The sequence below is a fragment of the Equus quagga genome, chromosome 8 (assembly GCF_021613505.1).
Source record: "Equus quagga isolate Etosha38 chromosome 8, UCLA_HA_Equagga_1.0, whole genome shotgun sequence".
Taxonomy (NCBI): domain Eukaryota; kingdom Metazoa; phylum Chordata; class Mammalia; order Perissodactyla; family Equidae; genus Equus; species Equus quagga.
Window position 1 is genome coordinate 110,978,114 of NC_060274.1, and position 14,085 is coordinate 110,992,198.

Genomic DNA, 14,085 nt, shown 5'->3' on the forward strand with positions numbered 1-14,085 from the left:
GAATTCACAGATCCTTAATACCAGAAACAATATCCGGGCTGGAAATTGTTCAATTTGCAAATAATCGTCATATTAGCTAAGATTTGTTCGATGTTCACTCCGTTCTAGATGCTGAGCCAAGCGCCTTGCACATGCATTATCTCATTTAATCCTCATCACCGCCCAGGAGATCAATACTATTTACTACATCTCCACTTTACAGATTACAGACGGAGACCTGGGTGATCCGAGCCGGCCTCTCTCTCCCACCGCGTCACCTACCACATTCCACTTTCTCACTCCGAGCCAGCCCTTCTGGCCACCCCGGAAACACCAAGTCATGTTCCCATCTCACGGTCTTGGTGCTAGCTGTTCCTTCTGTCTGCACGATGATTTTTCCCCAGACAGTCGCCTCTTGCCACTTCACTTAATCCTGCTCTCCGCTCAAAAGTTCCCTCCTCCGAACGCTTCCTCTGATCACCTTCTGATGACATTCCCCACCATGCTCCCGGCCAGAACTTAATTCCTCCTGAGTGTTTTATTTTTCATTGTACTCACCATTACCTGACATACATCATTCATTCATTCACTCATTCACTCATTTATTGTCTGTCTCTGCCTAAAACGTAAGTTCTATGAGGGCAGGGAATCCATCTTGTTTCCACTGAATCTCTAATATCTAGAAAGTATCTAGAAAGTGCCTGTCTCATACTAGATTCTCAATAAATGTTTGTTCATATTGAATGAATGACTGAGGAGCTGAGGAGGTTACTAATTTGTCAGTGGTCACAGGGCCAGGAAGCATATAGTGTTTGTGTGCACAGACATGTACACACACACACACACACACACACCCCACTCCATTCTTTACCTCTGTTAGTTATACAATCCTTACTTCCAACCTTCTGATCACATGATTAGCTCCCTTGGCAACCCCCTCCCCCATCCTTAGGAGATTTCCAAAAGTCACCTCATTATCATAAACTCAGTTGTGGTTGAAAAACAAGACACTCATTTCACCTTTATGGCTCTGAAGAGATTTCAGGAACTGAGGACATGAAAGATTATAACAAAAGATGTTCCCATTGCTTTTATCGCTCAGGAAATTCCAAGGGTTTTGGCAGCTCTGCGCCAGAAATGGGGGCGAAGACCAAATATATATTTCTTATTATAAATCACAATATCACAGTTATGTATATTACATATGACTAGCGTGTCAGATCTATCATATTATTATTTAAGAGATGGTTAAAGTAGGCTATTTAAGTTTAGACAGAAATTTATTTTAAAAAAACACAAAGTAAAATACTTCAGGACAGGCCAAAATTCCTGGTAGTGACAAACAGATGACTTGAAGTCTGGGAAATCCTTCCCTTGTCTGAAGTGCAGTCTTTTGATTATATAAGTTTGAAATTGGAAATTAAGATAAGCAATAGATAATTCATATCAGCCCCTTTCTTTTCCAATTCTGGTTCACTGAAGACACTGGGGATGCATTCATTCATTCATTCATTCATTCATTCATCAAGTAATTATCAAGGGTCTCTTAGGTGAGGTTTAGGCAGACAAAGAAGACACAAGACTGCCTTCAAGCTGCGTCTGGCAGGAGACAAAGGCAAGGAAGCCATCACAGCCTAGTCTGAGGAGAGCCGCCACGGAGGTGTCTACCACGTCAGGAATCACTAACTGGAGAATGCGACACCAGAGCTGAGTTCTGAGGGTCAGGGAAAAATCAGCCAGATGAGCAAGGGAAGTGCCTGCCAGGGAGAGCAGACAGAACTGCTGAGCAGAGTCGGCCCTGCAAAGTCTTCTGACCCATCACGGTTAAGACCGACCACCAGCAGACGGAGGCTGGAATCAGTCCCGGCAGCCCGGGTTCTGTAAATCCCCAGTATATCTACCAAGCTGCTCTTGCTCCAAGCTCTATGTGGTGTGCCCAGGCAATAGAGCAGTCTGTGGGGTCTCCACTGGGACTGGAACCCTGCTCCTTGCCCATCTCGACCTCAACCTAGACTCTTGTGCTCCATAGATCACCCAGAATCTTGATGTCACCACTTGCCCAACTCCAAACATGGCCAATGTCCAGACACTCCTGTTGCAATATCATAACAATAAGAGCCTCCAATTATCAAGGCCTCACTCTGTGCCAGGCTTGGTTCAAGCTTATTACATGGGTGATGCCATTTGATCCTTGGAACAATGCTATTGGACATGATTATTACCTCCATGTGACAGTTGAGAACATTGAGTCTTAAAGAGGTTAAGGAACTTACCTGAGATCACACTTAGTAAATAGTGGAGCCAAGGTTCATGCTCAGATACTCTGACGTCAAGGCCTACGCATTAACCATTGTGCTACACTACCACTCCCCACAAAGAATCTGCCACCCCATTGAATACTAGTGTTGGCCCAGCTGTTGGGGGCCATGGATTGTGATTTTGGTGGCAAACCTCCCTCCATCTCCTTGAGGAGCAGCCCCAGAACGGATGAATAGGCCTTGGCCCTATCCAGTCCTGCCTTCCTTTCCTTTCCAATAATCCAGAGCTCCCAGCATGCCTCGCTGCCAAGCCTGAATGGGTACAGACCACTGACCATGCTCTCGGGGAAGCAGAATGGCTGAGGACAAGGAGCTCAGAATCCTGACTCAGTTATCAGAGGAGACTCCATACAGCTTATATTGTCCACCTGTGGAAGTTCTTACATGTTTTAAATTCCTGATTCAGAAATCCTGGCTTTCAGGTCAGGTAAGAGATCCTCAAATATTCAATGCCTTGTGGAGGTCTTGGGTTTTCGCCAAAGGGTTCATTTCACAAAGGAAACCTGCTTCCCCTCAGTGTCTAGGCCTCAAAGGTAGGGAGAGAGTGGGGAGTATGGGTCCCATTGAAAAAGAGCAAGGGATGAAAGCAGAGGAGCCGCGTCATACCCGGTCCTGACTCGCAGGGTAAAGTGTTCCCCTCTCGGCCCCACATCAGGCAATTCCCAAGCCATGGGAGCCTCAACGAGGGCACCACAATGGGTCCCAGTGTGGCTGATAGGGAGTCCCACACCAAGAGAAGATGTCATCGAGCTCTTGGGGAGGGTGGAGCTGCTGTGGGCTGCCAACGCATAATGTACAAGCCCTGTGGGTGGCATAATGTGGTATTCATCTCCCTCACTCTGCAGAGAGGGGACAGGCAGAACAATCCAGACTCTGTCAGCAAGGTCCTCTGGGGAGTTCAGGCCTCGCTAATGAAGATGAATAAGAGAGAGACTCTGCCCCTCAAGGCTGCTGCCTTTGCCGCATACATATTCATGGGCTGGAGAGACAGCTCCTGGGAATGACCCATCCCACACAGAGCTGACAGGCAGGCATATGGCAGTGCTAATCCACTCTTGAGGTGGGTGTGTCTTGTGGGGTGGAACACTCTGGGTAGTGAATTAGGGCATGCTGGGAAATACCCTTAAATATGTGGAATTTCGAAGACAAAATTTATTCCCTTGCCGGCTGCAGACATATGAGTCCTGGTATGAATTCAAGGACCCCTGAAGAACTTACTTAGTTCTCAGCTGAGTTCCAGAAGCAAGTCCAACTTTGCTACTTCCTACTCAGTATCAGCTAACAGTAATCCCTGCACCGTATCTATTCTCCCTGGCTTGGCCTCATGGAATTTGCTAGAAGTTCCATGTTAGAGTTACAGGTACACACGAAGGCTCAGGACGTATGCCGTGTCACCTCATCTCACACACACCGACCCTGTGTTCTGAATCTCCACCCATCTGACTCTTCCATGATGTTCCCTCAACGAGGAAATTTGGAAAACAATTCTTGCTCACCGTAGACCTCCAAGGTTCAAGAAGAAGACCTTGGTGGCAGGTTATACCTTGTGGAGAGAAATCTAGACAAAAGACTTGGGCATCTGTACCACGTTTCTTCAAAAGAGAATCAATGTTGGCCCTGAATGTATATACACCATCCTTTTGAAGTTGGTAGATTTGTTCTAGACTCAGGGGTTTTTTGATATTTTAAATGTTTCATTCCCTGTTTCAGCTCACTCAGCCTCAGTCCCCAGGCAGCATAACCGAAAGGATGCACGCTGAGCCAAAGAAATCAAATCCCCTCTCTGCCGCTGGCCTCCTGTAGGTTTCCACAAAGTCACAGGCTAGTACTTAGCTGCAAGAGCAACATCTAACAGAGCCCAGAGCCTTACCTGCCTTTCTGACATGATGTAGAGTTGCTCGTGGTCCTTGGAGAAGGCCATGTCCCGGAGGACGGGGCCGGGGTCTACCACCTGTACCGTCTCATACTGGAGGGCGTTGCCCCTGGGCCCATCCACCCGGATCTGTGGAGAAGAGGAAAAGGAGAGCCGATGTGAGTTCAGATCCCACACTGCCTACAGTCAAGCTTCAGCCCAGAGATCCTCCCAACAGCCAAGGGAGACGCAGAGAGCTCGCCTCCACGGTGCCCAGCGGCCAGGCCCGTAGGAGCAGGAGTGACACAAGTCAACCATGGGCCTCACACTCAGAACAGCAAAGAGAAAGGAAGCGGGAGAGACCAAACTGGGCTTCACAAAGAATCCGGTGTTATGCTGTCTGGTTCCCTAGGCCTCAGGCTTAAGTTTTTGAGGCCTTTCTTCTAGGTCTTTGGAGAAGAGGATGGAGTTGGTATTGGGGAGAGTGGTCTAGGGACTGGGTGAATGGCGGATAATTGAAGTTGCCTCAGATCAGAGTGTCATCCTGTAGCAGAAAGGCTGCATTTATTATTTACTATATTATTATTATTTGCTATATTGTTTGCTACATTTGTTGGCAGAAAAAACTTGGGTGTAAGGACGTGGGCTGGTTTTTTGAAACTGCTACACAGCTACCATTGCCTCACCTTGGAGAGGAACAAGGAACCAAGGCCAGAAGTTTCACACCAAGTGGGCTCGTTCTGGCCATTAAACCACTGGCTCACACTTCAGATTTTGGCTCAGATATAGGGTCCCGAAACCTCCTGGAAGTTCTATGCATGTCCCCAGAGAAGGGGATGTGAGCATTCCAAGAAAACATGCTGCGGGCATGAGTCATCCTCAGTCTTCTGAGAACACTTAGCAGTGTAGACGATCTCCAGGCCATCCACAAGTCCTTCCCAGAGCTGCTTGGACAATGTGGAGACAACTGGGAAAGACTTTTGCCCACATCCTCCATGGCTGAGGACAAATCTAGAAAATAGAGGGGCTTTCAACCCCACATGATGCTCATCTAACCCTGGGTGTGGCCCAGGTCCCTAGAATCAGAACCATCACAGTTCTGAGCTCACAGATTCGACACAATCACTGCCCAGTGCTAATAATGCCACCCACATAAGTTGGGACCAAACATTACTCAGAATGTGGGAAGAGTGAAGGGAACACTGGCGGGAGACAGGAAGAGGCCCAAGGTAGAGAATCACAAACTTGAAGAGAAGCCATTTGTATAAGACTCTGTAAGGTACCACAGTGTAGTTTTAGCGATTTCAATAACAACAAGAGAAAAAATTATACTCCAGATATTCACCTCATATATTCTTACTTTAAGTTTTTAATATTTAACTTCTAACCTCTCATGAGATCAAGGAGAACAGAAGAGTCATTCAGAGGAACTAAATTACAGAGGGGATGCCACGTCAATGTCAACTGACGACATCAATTCATCTGAAAGTCCACTGCCTCTCGTTTCTGTTGAATTCACTCAACTCTGACACTAGATTATTTTGTGATTTAGGTGGTTGATTTTAGGTTTGTTTCAGGCTCTGTTTGTTTATTTCCCTTTTAAGCATTATTTTTAAGTCCTTCCTAGACGTCAGGCACTGGCAGATGGTTTTGCACATACTTTCTTGTTGATATAATGCTCTCAATCCTATGGGTTTAGTGTTCATTTGTCCTGACTTACATGGCCTCTCCAGCATCCACGCCACCCTCTCCCGCCTTTTGGGTGGGGTTGGACCCACCCTCAGCTTCCTGGGGTAGTTCTTGATGGGCATAAGCAAATCAGTTTAATCTCACTAGGTTGCCACAGTGATAGAAAGAAAGCAGCCCCGAGGCAATTAACGTGAGCAGTCAGAGCAAAGCAGTGTTTCCTGATGGAGGAAGAGAGGGTCTCTCCTCTCCCTCAGTAGGGTCAAAGAACTGTTGGCAGCCCTCTTACAAGAAGGAGGGAGCTGGAACCAGGAAAGGTCAGGCACAGAGATGGAAAAACACTGGTCTTTGGTGATGTCCCTAAGTCACTGAATCAAAACAACCCCGAAACCTGCCCTATGTTGGGACTTTTTAGTTACTCGAGATATTTCCCCACTGTTAAAGTAAAAAAAAGCTTTTTGCAACATCAAAAGTCCTCCCTGATATTGCGATAGAACAGACGAGGAAAATGAGACCCAGCTGCAATAAACAACTAGCCTGAGCTATAAAATCGGGGGACAGGGGGCTGGCCTGGTGGTGCAGTGGTTAAGTTCGCACGTCCCGCTTCTCAGCGGCCCGGGGTTCACCGGTTCAGATCCCGGGTACAGACATGGCACTGCTTGGCCTGCCATGCTGTGGTAGGCGTCCCACATATAAAGTAGAGGAAGATGGGCACGGATGTTAGCTCAGGGCCAGTCTTCCTCAGCAAAGAAGAGGAGGACTGGCAGTAGTTAGCTCAGGGCTAATCTTCCTCAAAAAATAAATAAATAAAAATAAAATAAAATCGGGGAACAGAAGTAGAATCCAGTTTGACTCTGAAGTCTGTGTTTTCCCTATGACCCTTATATGAGAGCTTGTTCCTTGACAGGTTTTTTGTTTGCTCCCTGGGGGGCGCCACCTAAATAAAAGCAGGTGGCTGAGGTCAGTGTCTGTCTCTGGTCTGTACAGTTCCAGAGGCTTTCGTCAATCAGTCCTGATTTTGATGCTGAAATACTTGAGCTTGAGTATTATTTATTGTAAAAGTGAAGAAAGAAATGAATAAAGCTAAAACTTCTCTTTGCTGATTTCCAATTAAGCTCAAAAAAAAAAAATGAAAGAAAAACAGGTAAAGGAATTAAAGAGAATATGTTTAGCTCTGAAAATCAAAATGCCTCAGATTCCAATAGCCCTCCTGCTTCTGTGCCCACCCCCAAGCCACCAGATGTCCACCCTGGCCAGGTCCTTCCTTAATCAGAATGAAACGGGACAGGTCCTTCCTTAATCAGAATGAAACGGGAGTTCATGCAAAACCAATTGGGATTACCACCCAAGTCTGACTTTGCGGTGATGGCCTTGGCCCCCAGCCCAGCCAGGCTTCATCCGAAGCTGTGAGTCACCTCTGAAGCGGCAGCACAAGTGACAAGAGGAATACTGAGCACCCTGGCTGGTCTCCAGCACCCTCAGGTCCCCTAGGGAATGCTGGCAGAACTGAGTCCCATTGGGTGCCCATGTCTGATCCCCAAAGGAAATTGGATTCAGTGCCTGAGCAATCTTCTTCATCATTTGGCTCCAATGTCCCTGCTCTTTAGGATGAGGAGACATGCTGGATGTAGGTGGACATCAGAGGAAACCAGGTGAACCGGGGCAGGGGCAGGGAGATGGAGCGGGGAGCACCAACAGGGCAAGTTTTCACAGGCCTGGCCTTCCCCACTTCTGCGCTCTGCCTGGTGGGAAGTCCGTCACTGGAGAGGTATGGCTGCTTCTCCCCCTGTTCCACCCCACCCCAATCCACTACTTGTTTCAGAAAACAGAAAGGAAAGCATGCATTCATCCATCTGCTGAAAGAATCTCACACAAGATACGGACAGAAGGAGTTTGTGGTAGGATTTGCTGAATGAAGGACAATCATAAAATTTAGGTAGGATGGACCAGCTGCTGGCTCTTGGGCCCTTACATGAACCATGGCAACAAGAGCTGCTAATGATTGAGTGGCTACTACGTGTCAGGTAGGATGCTAGGCATTCTGCATGTCTCTACGTTCTCATAACTCTGTGAAGTAAGCATCAATATTATCCTATTTACAGGTGAGGCACAGAGAGGTTTAATAACTTGTTCATGGTCACACTTCTAGTGAGCACCATGGCCTCGACCCACACCAGGGTCTGACTCATTCCAGGGTCCACACGTCTATGCATTGATGTACTATATAACACGTGGTGAGCCAGGTCCTGTTGGTTATATAAACCTGCATACCTTCAACAAAGGAAAGTAGCTGATGTTAGACAAACATCACCCTGGGAGTGCTGGAGGACCCATGTCTACGTCTATGCAGTTCTTTCGGGAGAGAATCATGCATATGAACGAGGAAGATGCTGTCGTAAATTTTCGAATAACAATCTCTTAAATTTTTGTTTGATACCTTGCAAAGCACTCTTAAATAACATTATCTCATCTGATGGCTATAAAATTTTTATGATCTTGACTGCTGGCGTAATTGTTCTCATTTTACCGGTGAAGAAATTGAGATTGGGGCTGCTCTGCGCCTTGCCCAAAGGTCAATGATAAACCAACGACAGTCAGGACTAGAACCCAGGTCTCCCAGTTCCAAGCTCAGCACTTGCCTCTTAGCTATTGAGCTTTTCCAAAAGGCTTTGACAAGGTTCCACATGAAAGGTATTTAAAAATAATGAATCTCCGTGGGACTTCGGGCAGTTTGGCCATAGAGGGAGAACTGACTTAGAGACAGAGAAAGACATATTTCTGTGTGAAGAAGTGGGAATGGGAGGACCCCCAAGCCCTCGTGTTATGACTAGTCTTATTCAATATTTTTTATTAGTGGTCTGGAGCAGGGGGCTGGGACATTTGCAGATGATTCTAGGCTCTTTGGAATAGCAAGGAGGCCATTGATGGAGATCAACTCCAGAAAGATGGTGCATCCTCTGCAGGGCCTGCGGGGGAGAAGGAGCTGTACGTGGGCAGAGGGACCTTGGACTGCAGTCTCCCGGGGCAGAGATCATGCCTGCTGTATTCAGCACTGCAGCCCCACTGCCTGGCACGGTCCTCAAGACGTGGTCGGTGCTCAATAAGTTGTTACTGACAAGCGTTGGTGAGGGTGTGGAGAAAAGGGAATTCTTGTACACTGTTGGTGGGAATGTAAATTGGTGCAGCCGCTATGGAAAACAGCATGGAAGTTCCTCAAAAAATTAAAGATAGAACTACTATATGACCCAGCAATCACGCTCCTGCATATATATCCAAAGGAAATGGAATCAGGATCTCAAAGGGATGTCTGCACGCCCATGTTCATTGCAGCATTATTCACAACAGCCAAGACATGGATACAACCTAAATGTCCATTGACAGATGAATAAAGAAAATGTGACATATATATATATTTATTATATAATATATATATTATTCAGCCTTTGAAAAATGGAAATCCTGCTATTTGTGACAATTATGGATGAACCTGGAGAATATTATGCTAAGTGAAATAATCTAGTCACAGAAAGACAAATGCTTCATGATCCCACTTAGATGAGGAATCTAAAATAATCAAACTCACAAAAGCACAGAGTGGAATGGTGGTTGCTAGGGGTTGGGGGGTGAGGGAAATGAGGAGATGTTGGTCAAGGGGTACAGAGTTTCAGTGATAAGATGAGTAAGTTCTGGAGATCTAATATACAGCAATGTGATTCTAGTTAGTAATACTGAATTGTATACCTGAAATTTGCTAAGAGGGTAGATCTTAAGTGTTCTCGTCACAAAATGAAAGAGAAAGAAAATGGTAATGGAGGTGAGGTGATGGATACGTTAATTAGCTTGATTGCAGCAATTATTTCACAATATATACAGATATCAAAATATCAAGTTGTATACCTTAAATATATACAATTTTTATTTATCAACTATACCTCAATAAAGATGGAAAAAAATAAGTAGCTGCTAAATAAATGATCAACTCCTTCTGGGGAAAACCACCCACATTCTACCAACCCAACGATGGACTCTGAGCTGATCAAGGCAAGATGGGGGTAACATCAAAGTGTGATCAAGGTAAGAGGCAGGACGAAGGAAGGAGAGTTCGGTGTCATCATTTACTGCTCCCAATACTCCATGATAGCCAGAAAGGCCAACCAAATGTCAGGTAGCATTCAAATGGGATTTCAGGGGAAAACCGACAAACAGAAGCCATTGTCCTGGCCCAGTTCACCTGCACACAGAATATCATGTTCAGTCCACCCCTGACAAAGGAAGAAACATAATCTAGATGCCTGCAACTCGAGAACAGCCTAGGAAAGAGCCCCGCAGGCCACAAAGACATAGTTAAGATGAAAGGAGACACGTTGACCAATGGCTGTGGTTCAGTCACCCAGGCAGGGGCCACCCATAAGCTCATGAGGTGACAGCTCAGAACAAACTAGATTTATTATTGTACATATTAGGACAAATAAGATTTATCATTTTTCACAGTGTAGACGATACTTGCGGATCACCTAAGTGGTAAGAAGGGATGAAAACAGAAATTGATTTTTTTAAGGTAGAAAAGGTAAAGAAGCCACTAATGTAAATTTGGGCATTTAGAAGAAGTTAGTCTCTGAGGCTGACACCAGGGAGGAAACTGCATTCTAACCCCAAGTGTCCCTTGACGGGGTGACACTCCACACTCATTCATCATCCACCATGCGTGTATGGAACGGCCACTGTGTTCTAGGGTCAGAGCTGGCTTCTGGATGAGAAAGGTGGGTCTCAGCCCGGCCCTCCAGGAGGCCTGTCTCCTGAAGGGCTCAGATTTCACACTCACAAGGCCAAGTGGCAAATGTTACCACAGAAGGGTGTTCAAAGGCCTCTGTTCCTTCTTCCCAAGAGATGCGGCCGACTGACTGGAGTGTAACCAGGGATTATCAGCCCAGCCCCAAGCGAGGCTCGAGGGAGCCTGTGCACGCCGTACGATGAAAGGGCTCCCAACACGGCAACAGCGACTATGAGAGTTTGACTAATGAAACACACGGTGGGTAATACCAGATTTATTCAAAAGACAAAATCCCTTAAGTCAGTAGGAAGACTGATCTGAAGTAACAAAATTAGTGGTACTAACAGATTTTATAAAGACATAACATATTGGCAGAGGGAGGTAAGAGCAAAAATACAGAAAAGGGGGTTGGGGGGAAACGTTTGGCAGTCTTCATGCAGCACTGTCCTGAGGAAACTGAGCGTGAAGGTTTCTCTGTGGAAGGGCATGGTGCCCCTTTAGGCCTCACCTCTGGTCCAATGGAACATTCTAGACCAGCGCTGGACAACAGAAATATAACACCATCCACAAATGTGGGCCACATATTCAATTTTAAATTCTTCAGTAGTGGTCGCATTTAAAAAAGAAACAGGTAAGGGGCCGGCCCCATGGCTGAGTGGTTAAGTTTGTGCACTTTGCTTTGGTGGTCCAAGCTTTCGCTGGTTCGGATCCTGGGTACAGACCTAGCACCACTCATCAGGCCATGCTGAGGCGGTGTCCCACATGCCACAACTAGAAGGTTCCCACCACTAAAATATACAACTGTGTACTGGGGGCCTTTGGGGAGAAGAAGGAAAAATTTAAAAAGAAAATTTTTTTAAAACCAGGTAAAATTAATTTTAGTAATATTTTATCTAATCCAATGTGCCTAAATATTAACACTTTAAAATGTATACAGTATAAAAAATTTTCAAAGAGGTATTTTACATTCATCTTATCCTATCTTTGAAGGCTGATGTGTATTTTATGCTCACAGTGAACCCCAATTTGGACCAGGCACCCTTCAGTGCTTCATAGCCCCGTGTGGCGAGTGGCTACCATATTGGACAGCACAATTCTAGATTGCTCTCATCCCTGTGCTCTGATTCTGCACCCACCAAGCGACCTTGCTAATAATTTGGCTTGGTGACTCTCTTCCTAGGGGTGCCCTTGGTTGAGATGTCATCTACTTCCCTCCCCTGCCACAACACCCTGTGTCTCCCACAACCTCTGGTTTATACAATAACACGTGTGCCCACCGTCTTCACTTTTTTGGAGCTCACAGGCTGTAAGCTCCAACCAGCTGTCTGTTCTGGGGACCTAAGTCATAACTCACAGCTGCACAGGCCCCGTTTGGATCTAGGCTCGCACCTGCAGGCTCATTTGACCCATATATTTATGTATGTATAAATATATACACACACACATACATAAATACAATGGAATATTATTTAATGTTAAAAAAGAAGGAAATCCTGCCATTTGTGACAATACAGGTGAATCTGGAGGGTATTATGCTAAGTGAAAAAAGCCAGTCATGGACAGACAAATACTGCATGATCTCACTTACATGTGAAATCTAAAATAATCAAACTCATAGAAACAGAGAGTAGAATGGTGGTTGCTGGGGACCAGGGGGAGGGGGTAAATGGGGAGATGTTGGTCAACGGTACAAAATTCCAGTTATGCAGGATGAATAAATTCCAGAGACCTAACGTACAGCGTGGTGACTATAGTTGACAACACTGCACTATTTACTTGAAATTTGCTAGAGGGTCTATCTTAAATGTTCTCACTGGAGAAAGGAAATGGTAACTATGTGAGGTGATGGATATATATGGACATGTTAATTAGCGTGATTGTGGTGATTATTTCACAATGTATAGGTACATCAAAACATCAAGCCATACACCCTAAATATATACAATTTTTGTTTGTCAATTATACCTCAATAAAGATGAGAAACACAGCAACTGGTGAGGCCACACTTGGACAATAATGACTGAGCATCAGTCCTGCCTGTCCCATGCAGGAACCTCCATCATAGTGTTGGCGTGTGCTGCGCCATCCCCTCCGTGTGGCTCACCTGGGACAGGCACACACAGGCATCCCCACTTCGCCCTCCCCAGTCACTTGGTCTCTGGCTGAGATCTTCCCAGGCAGCACAGCCCCCTTTCTCTCCAGCCCATCCTCCAGTCAGCACGGCCACCTCTCTCCATCCCTGGCACGGTGAGTGTCTGCGCTGCCAGGCAGACTGCTATTAAAACATCAGCAGGGTGGCCTCCGCAAAGGTCAGCCATCCAGGGAGCTCCTGGCAGCTGCTTGTTTGTTTATTGGAACATTATCTGGGTCGGGCTGTTTATTTACATCCATTGAAGGATTGAACAATAAATATCGTCTCCCAGTAGCAGGCAGATGCTTGCACTAGAGCGTTCTGGCTGCCGTCTTGCTTGGAATAATCTCCCTAATGAGCAAACAGTGTTATTCATCTTTAAAGATGCAGGCCACCCCTTGGATTCCCCATTTCCTCTCTCCTTTTACATCCTCCCCAAACTTCCTAGTCAAGGTCTATACCAGGCAGAGTTCTGACTGCGCCAGGCATAAGACGGAGAGGGTGGGGTCTCATCTGGCAAGAAAATGGAGCTGGAACTGGAGACGTGGGGTGGGACTGATTAAACCCGGAGACAAATGTCCCAGGGCCACTCTGAATTCTCCACCTTGAACCTCAAACCTCAAACCACCTCGTGGCATGAGTGGCAGGATGGCCAGGCCTCCTTCTTAGAGCCAGGGTGGCAAGGATTATGTAGAGGCGCATCCCACATTCAGGCCATGCCAGAGCAGGAATCAGGTCTGTTCCCTCCTCAGGCAAGTCTCTGAGGTGCCCTGACCCCCAAGGAGCCAAGTACATGCCAACCAGTCAGTTTGCAAAATGGAGACTGTGTTGGGGCAGGCAGGGGTGCAGACAGGAGGGGGCAGGTGAGGAGCCCAAGGAGGGAGGTGAGGGATCCAGGCTCTGCTCCTCCACTCAGAAGCCTCAAGCACAAGACTGTTAGGTGTCTTGGCTCTCTGTCCTGGCCTCGACCCGTCTCCAACTGAGGCAGAAATAGCGATGAGGATCCTTGGTGGGAACGAGTGACTAGGATCCACTTTTCTGGCCCATTATAGGACTACAGTGTCTCTCAGGAGGGACAAAATAATGAGCCTTTTGGATCTTATTTATGCAGCTTATCCAGTTTGCCCTCCAAAGCTCTAAGTGATGTAACCCTGGTCATTGTCACTCAGCATCTGGCCAGACAGGCTGAAAAGCAGGGGAAACGAAGAATGAGCATGCCGTGGAGTGCCAGCTTCAGGCGCGTGGCAGGTGCTCCTTTGTTGAATGAATGAATGAAGGAATGATCTGAGAAGCTAAATCTGGGCCTGAGTTGCCACAGCTGGAACCATTAGAGGTACAGACACAAACA

At 46.5% G+C, this 14,085-nt stretch overlaps 1 protein-coding gene across 1 annotated transcript in view; it reads right to left on the minus strand.

Annotated features, from left to right (window-relative positions):
- Positions 1–14,085, minus strand: part of PLXNA4 (plexin A4) — a 432,633-nt gene that overhangs the window by 156,732 nt on the left and 261,816 nt on the right. Inside the window, exon 4 of the mRNA XM_046670407.1 lies at positions 4,168–4,299. Coding sequence (XP_046526363.1) covers positions 4,168–4,299 — 132 coding nt within the window. The remainder of the gene's footprint in view (positions 1–4,167; positions 4,300–14,085) is intronic.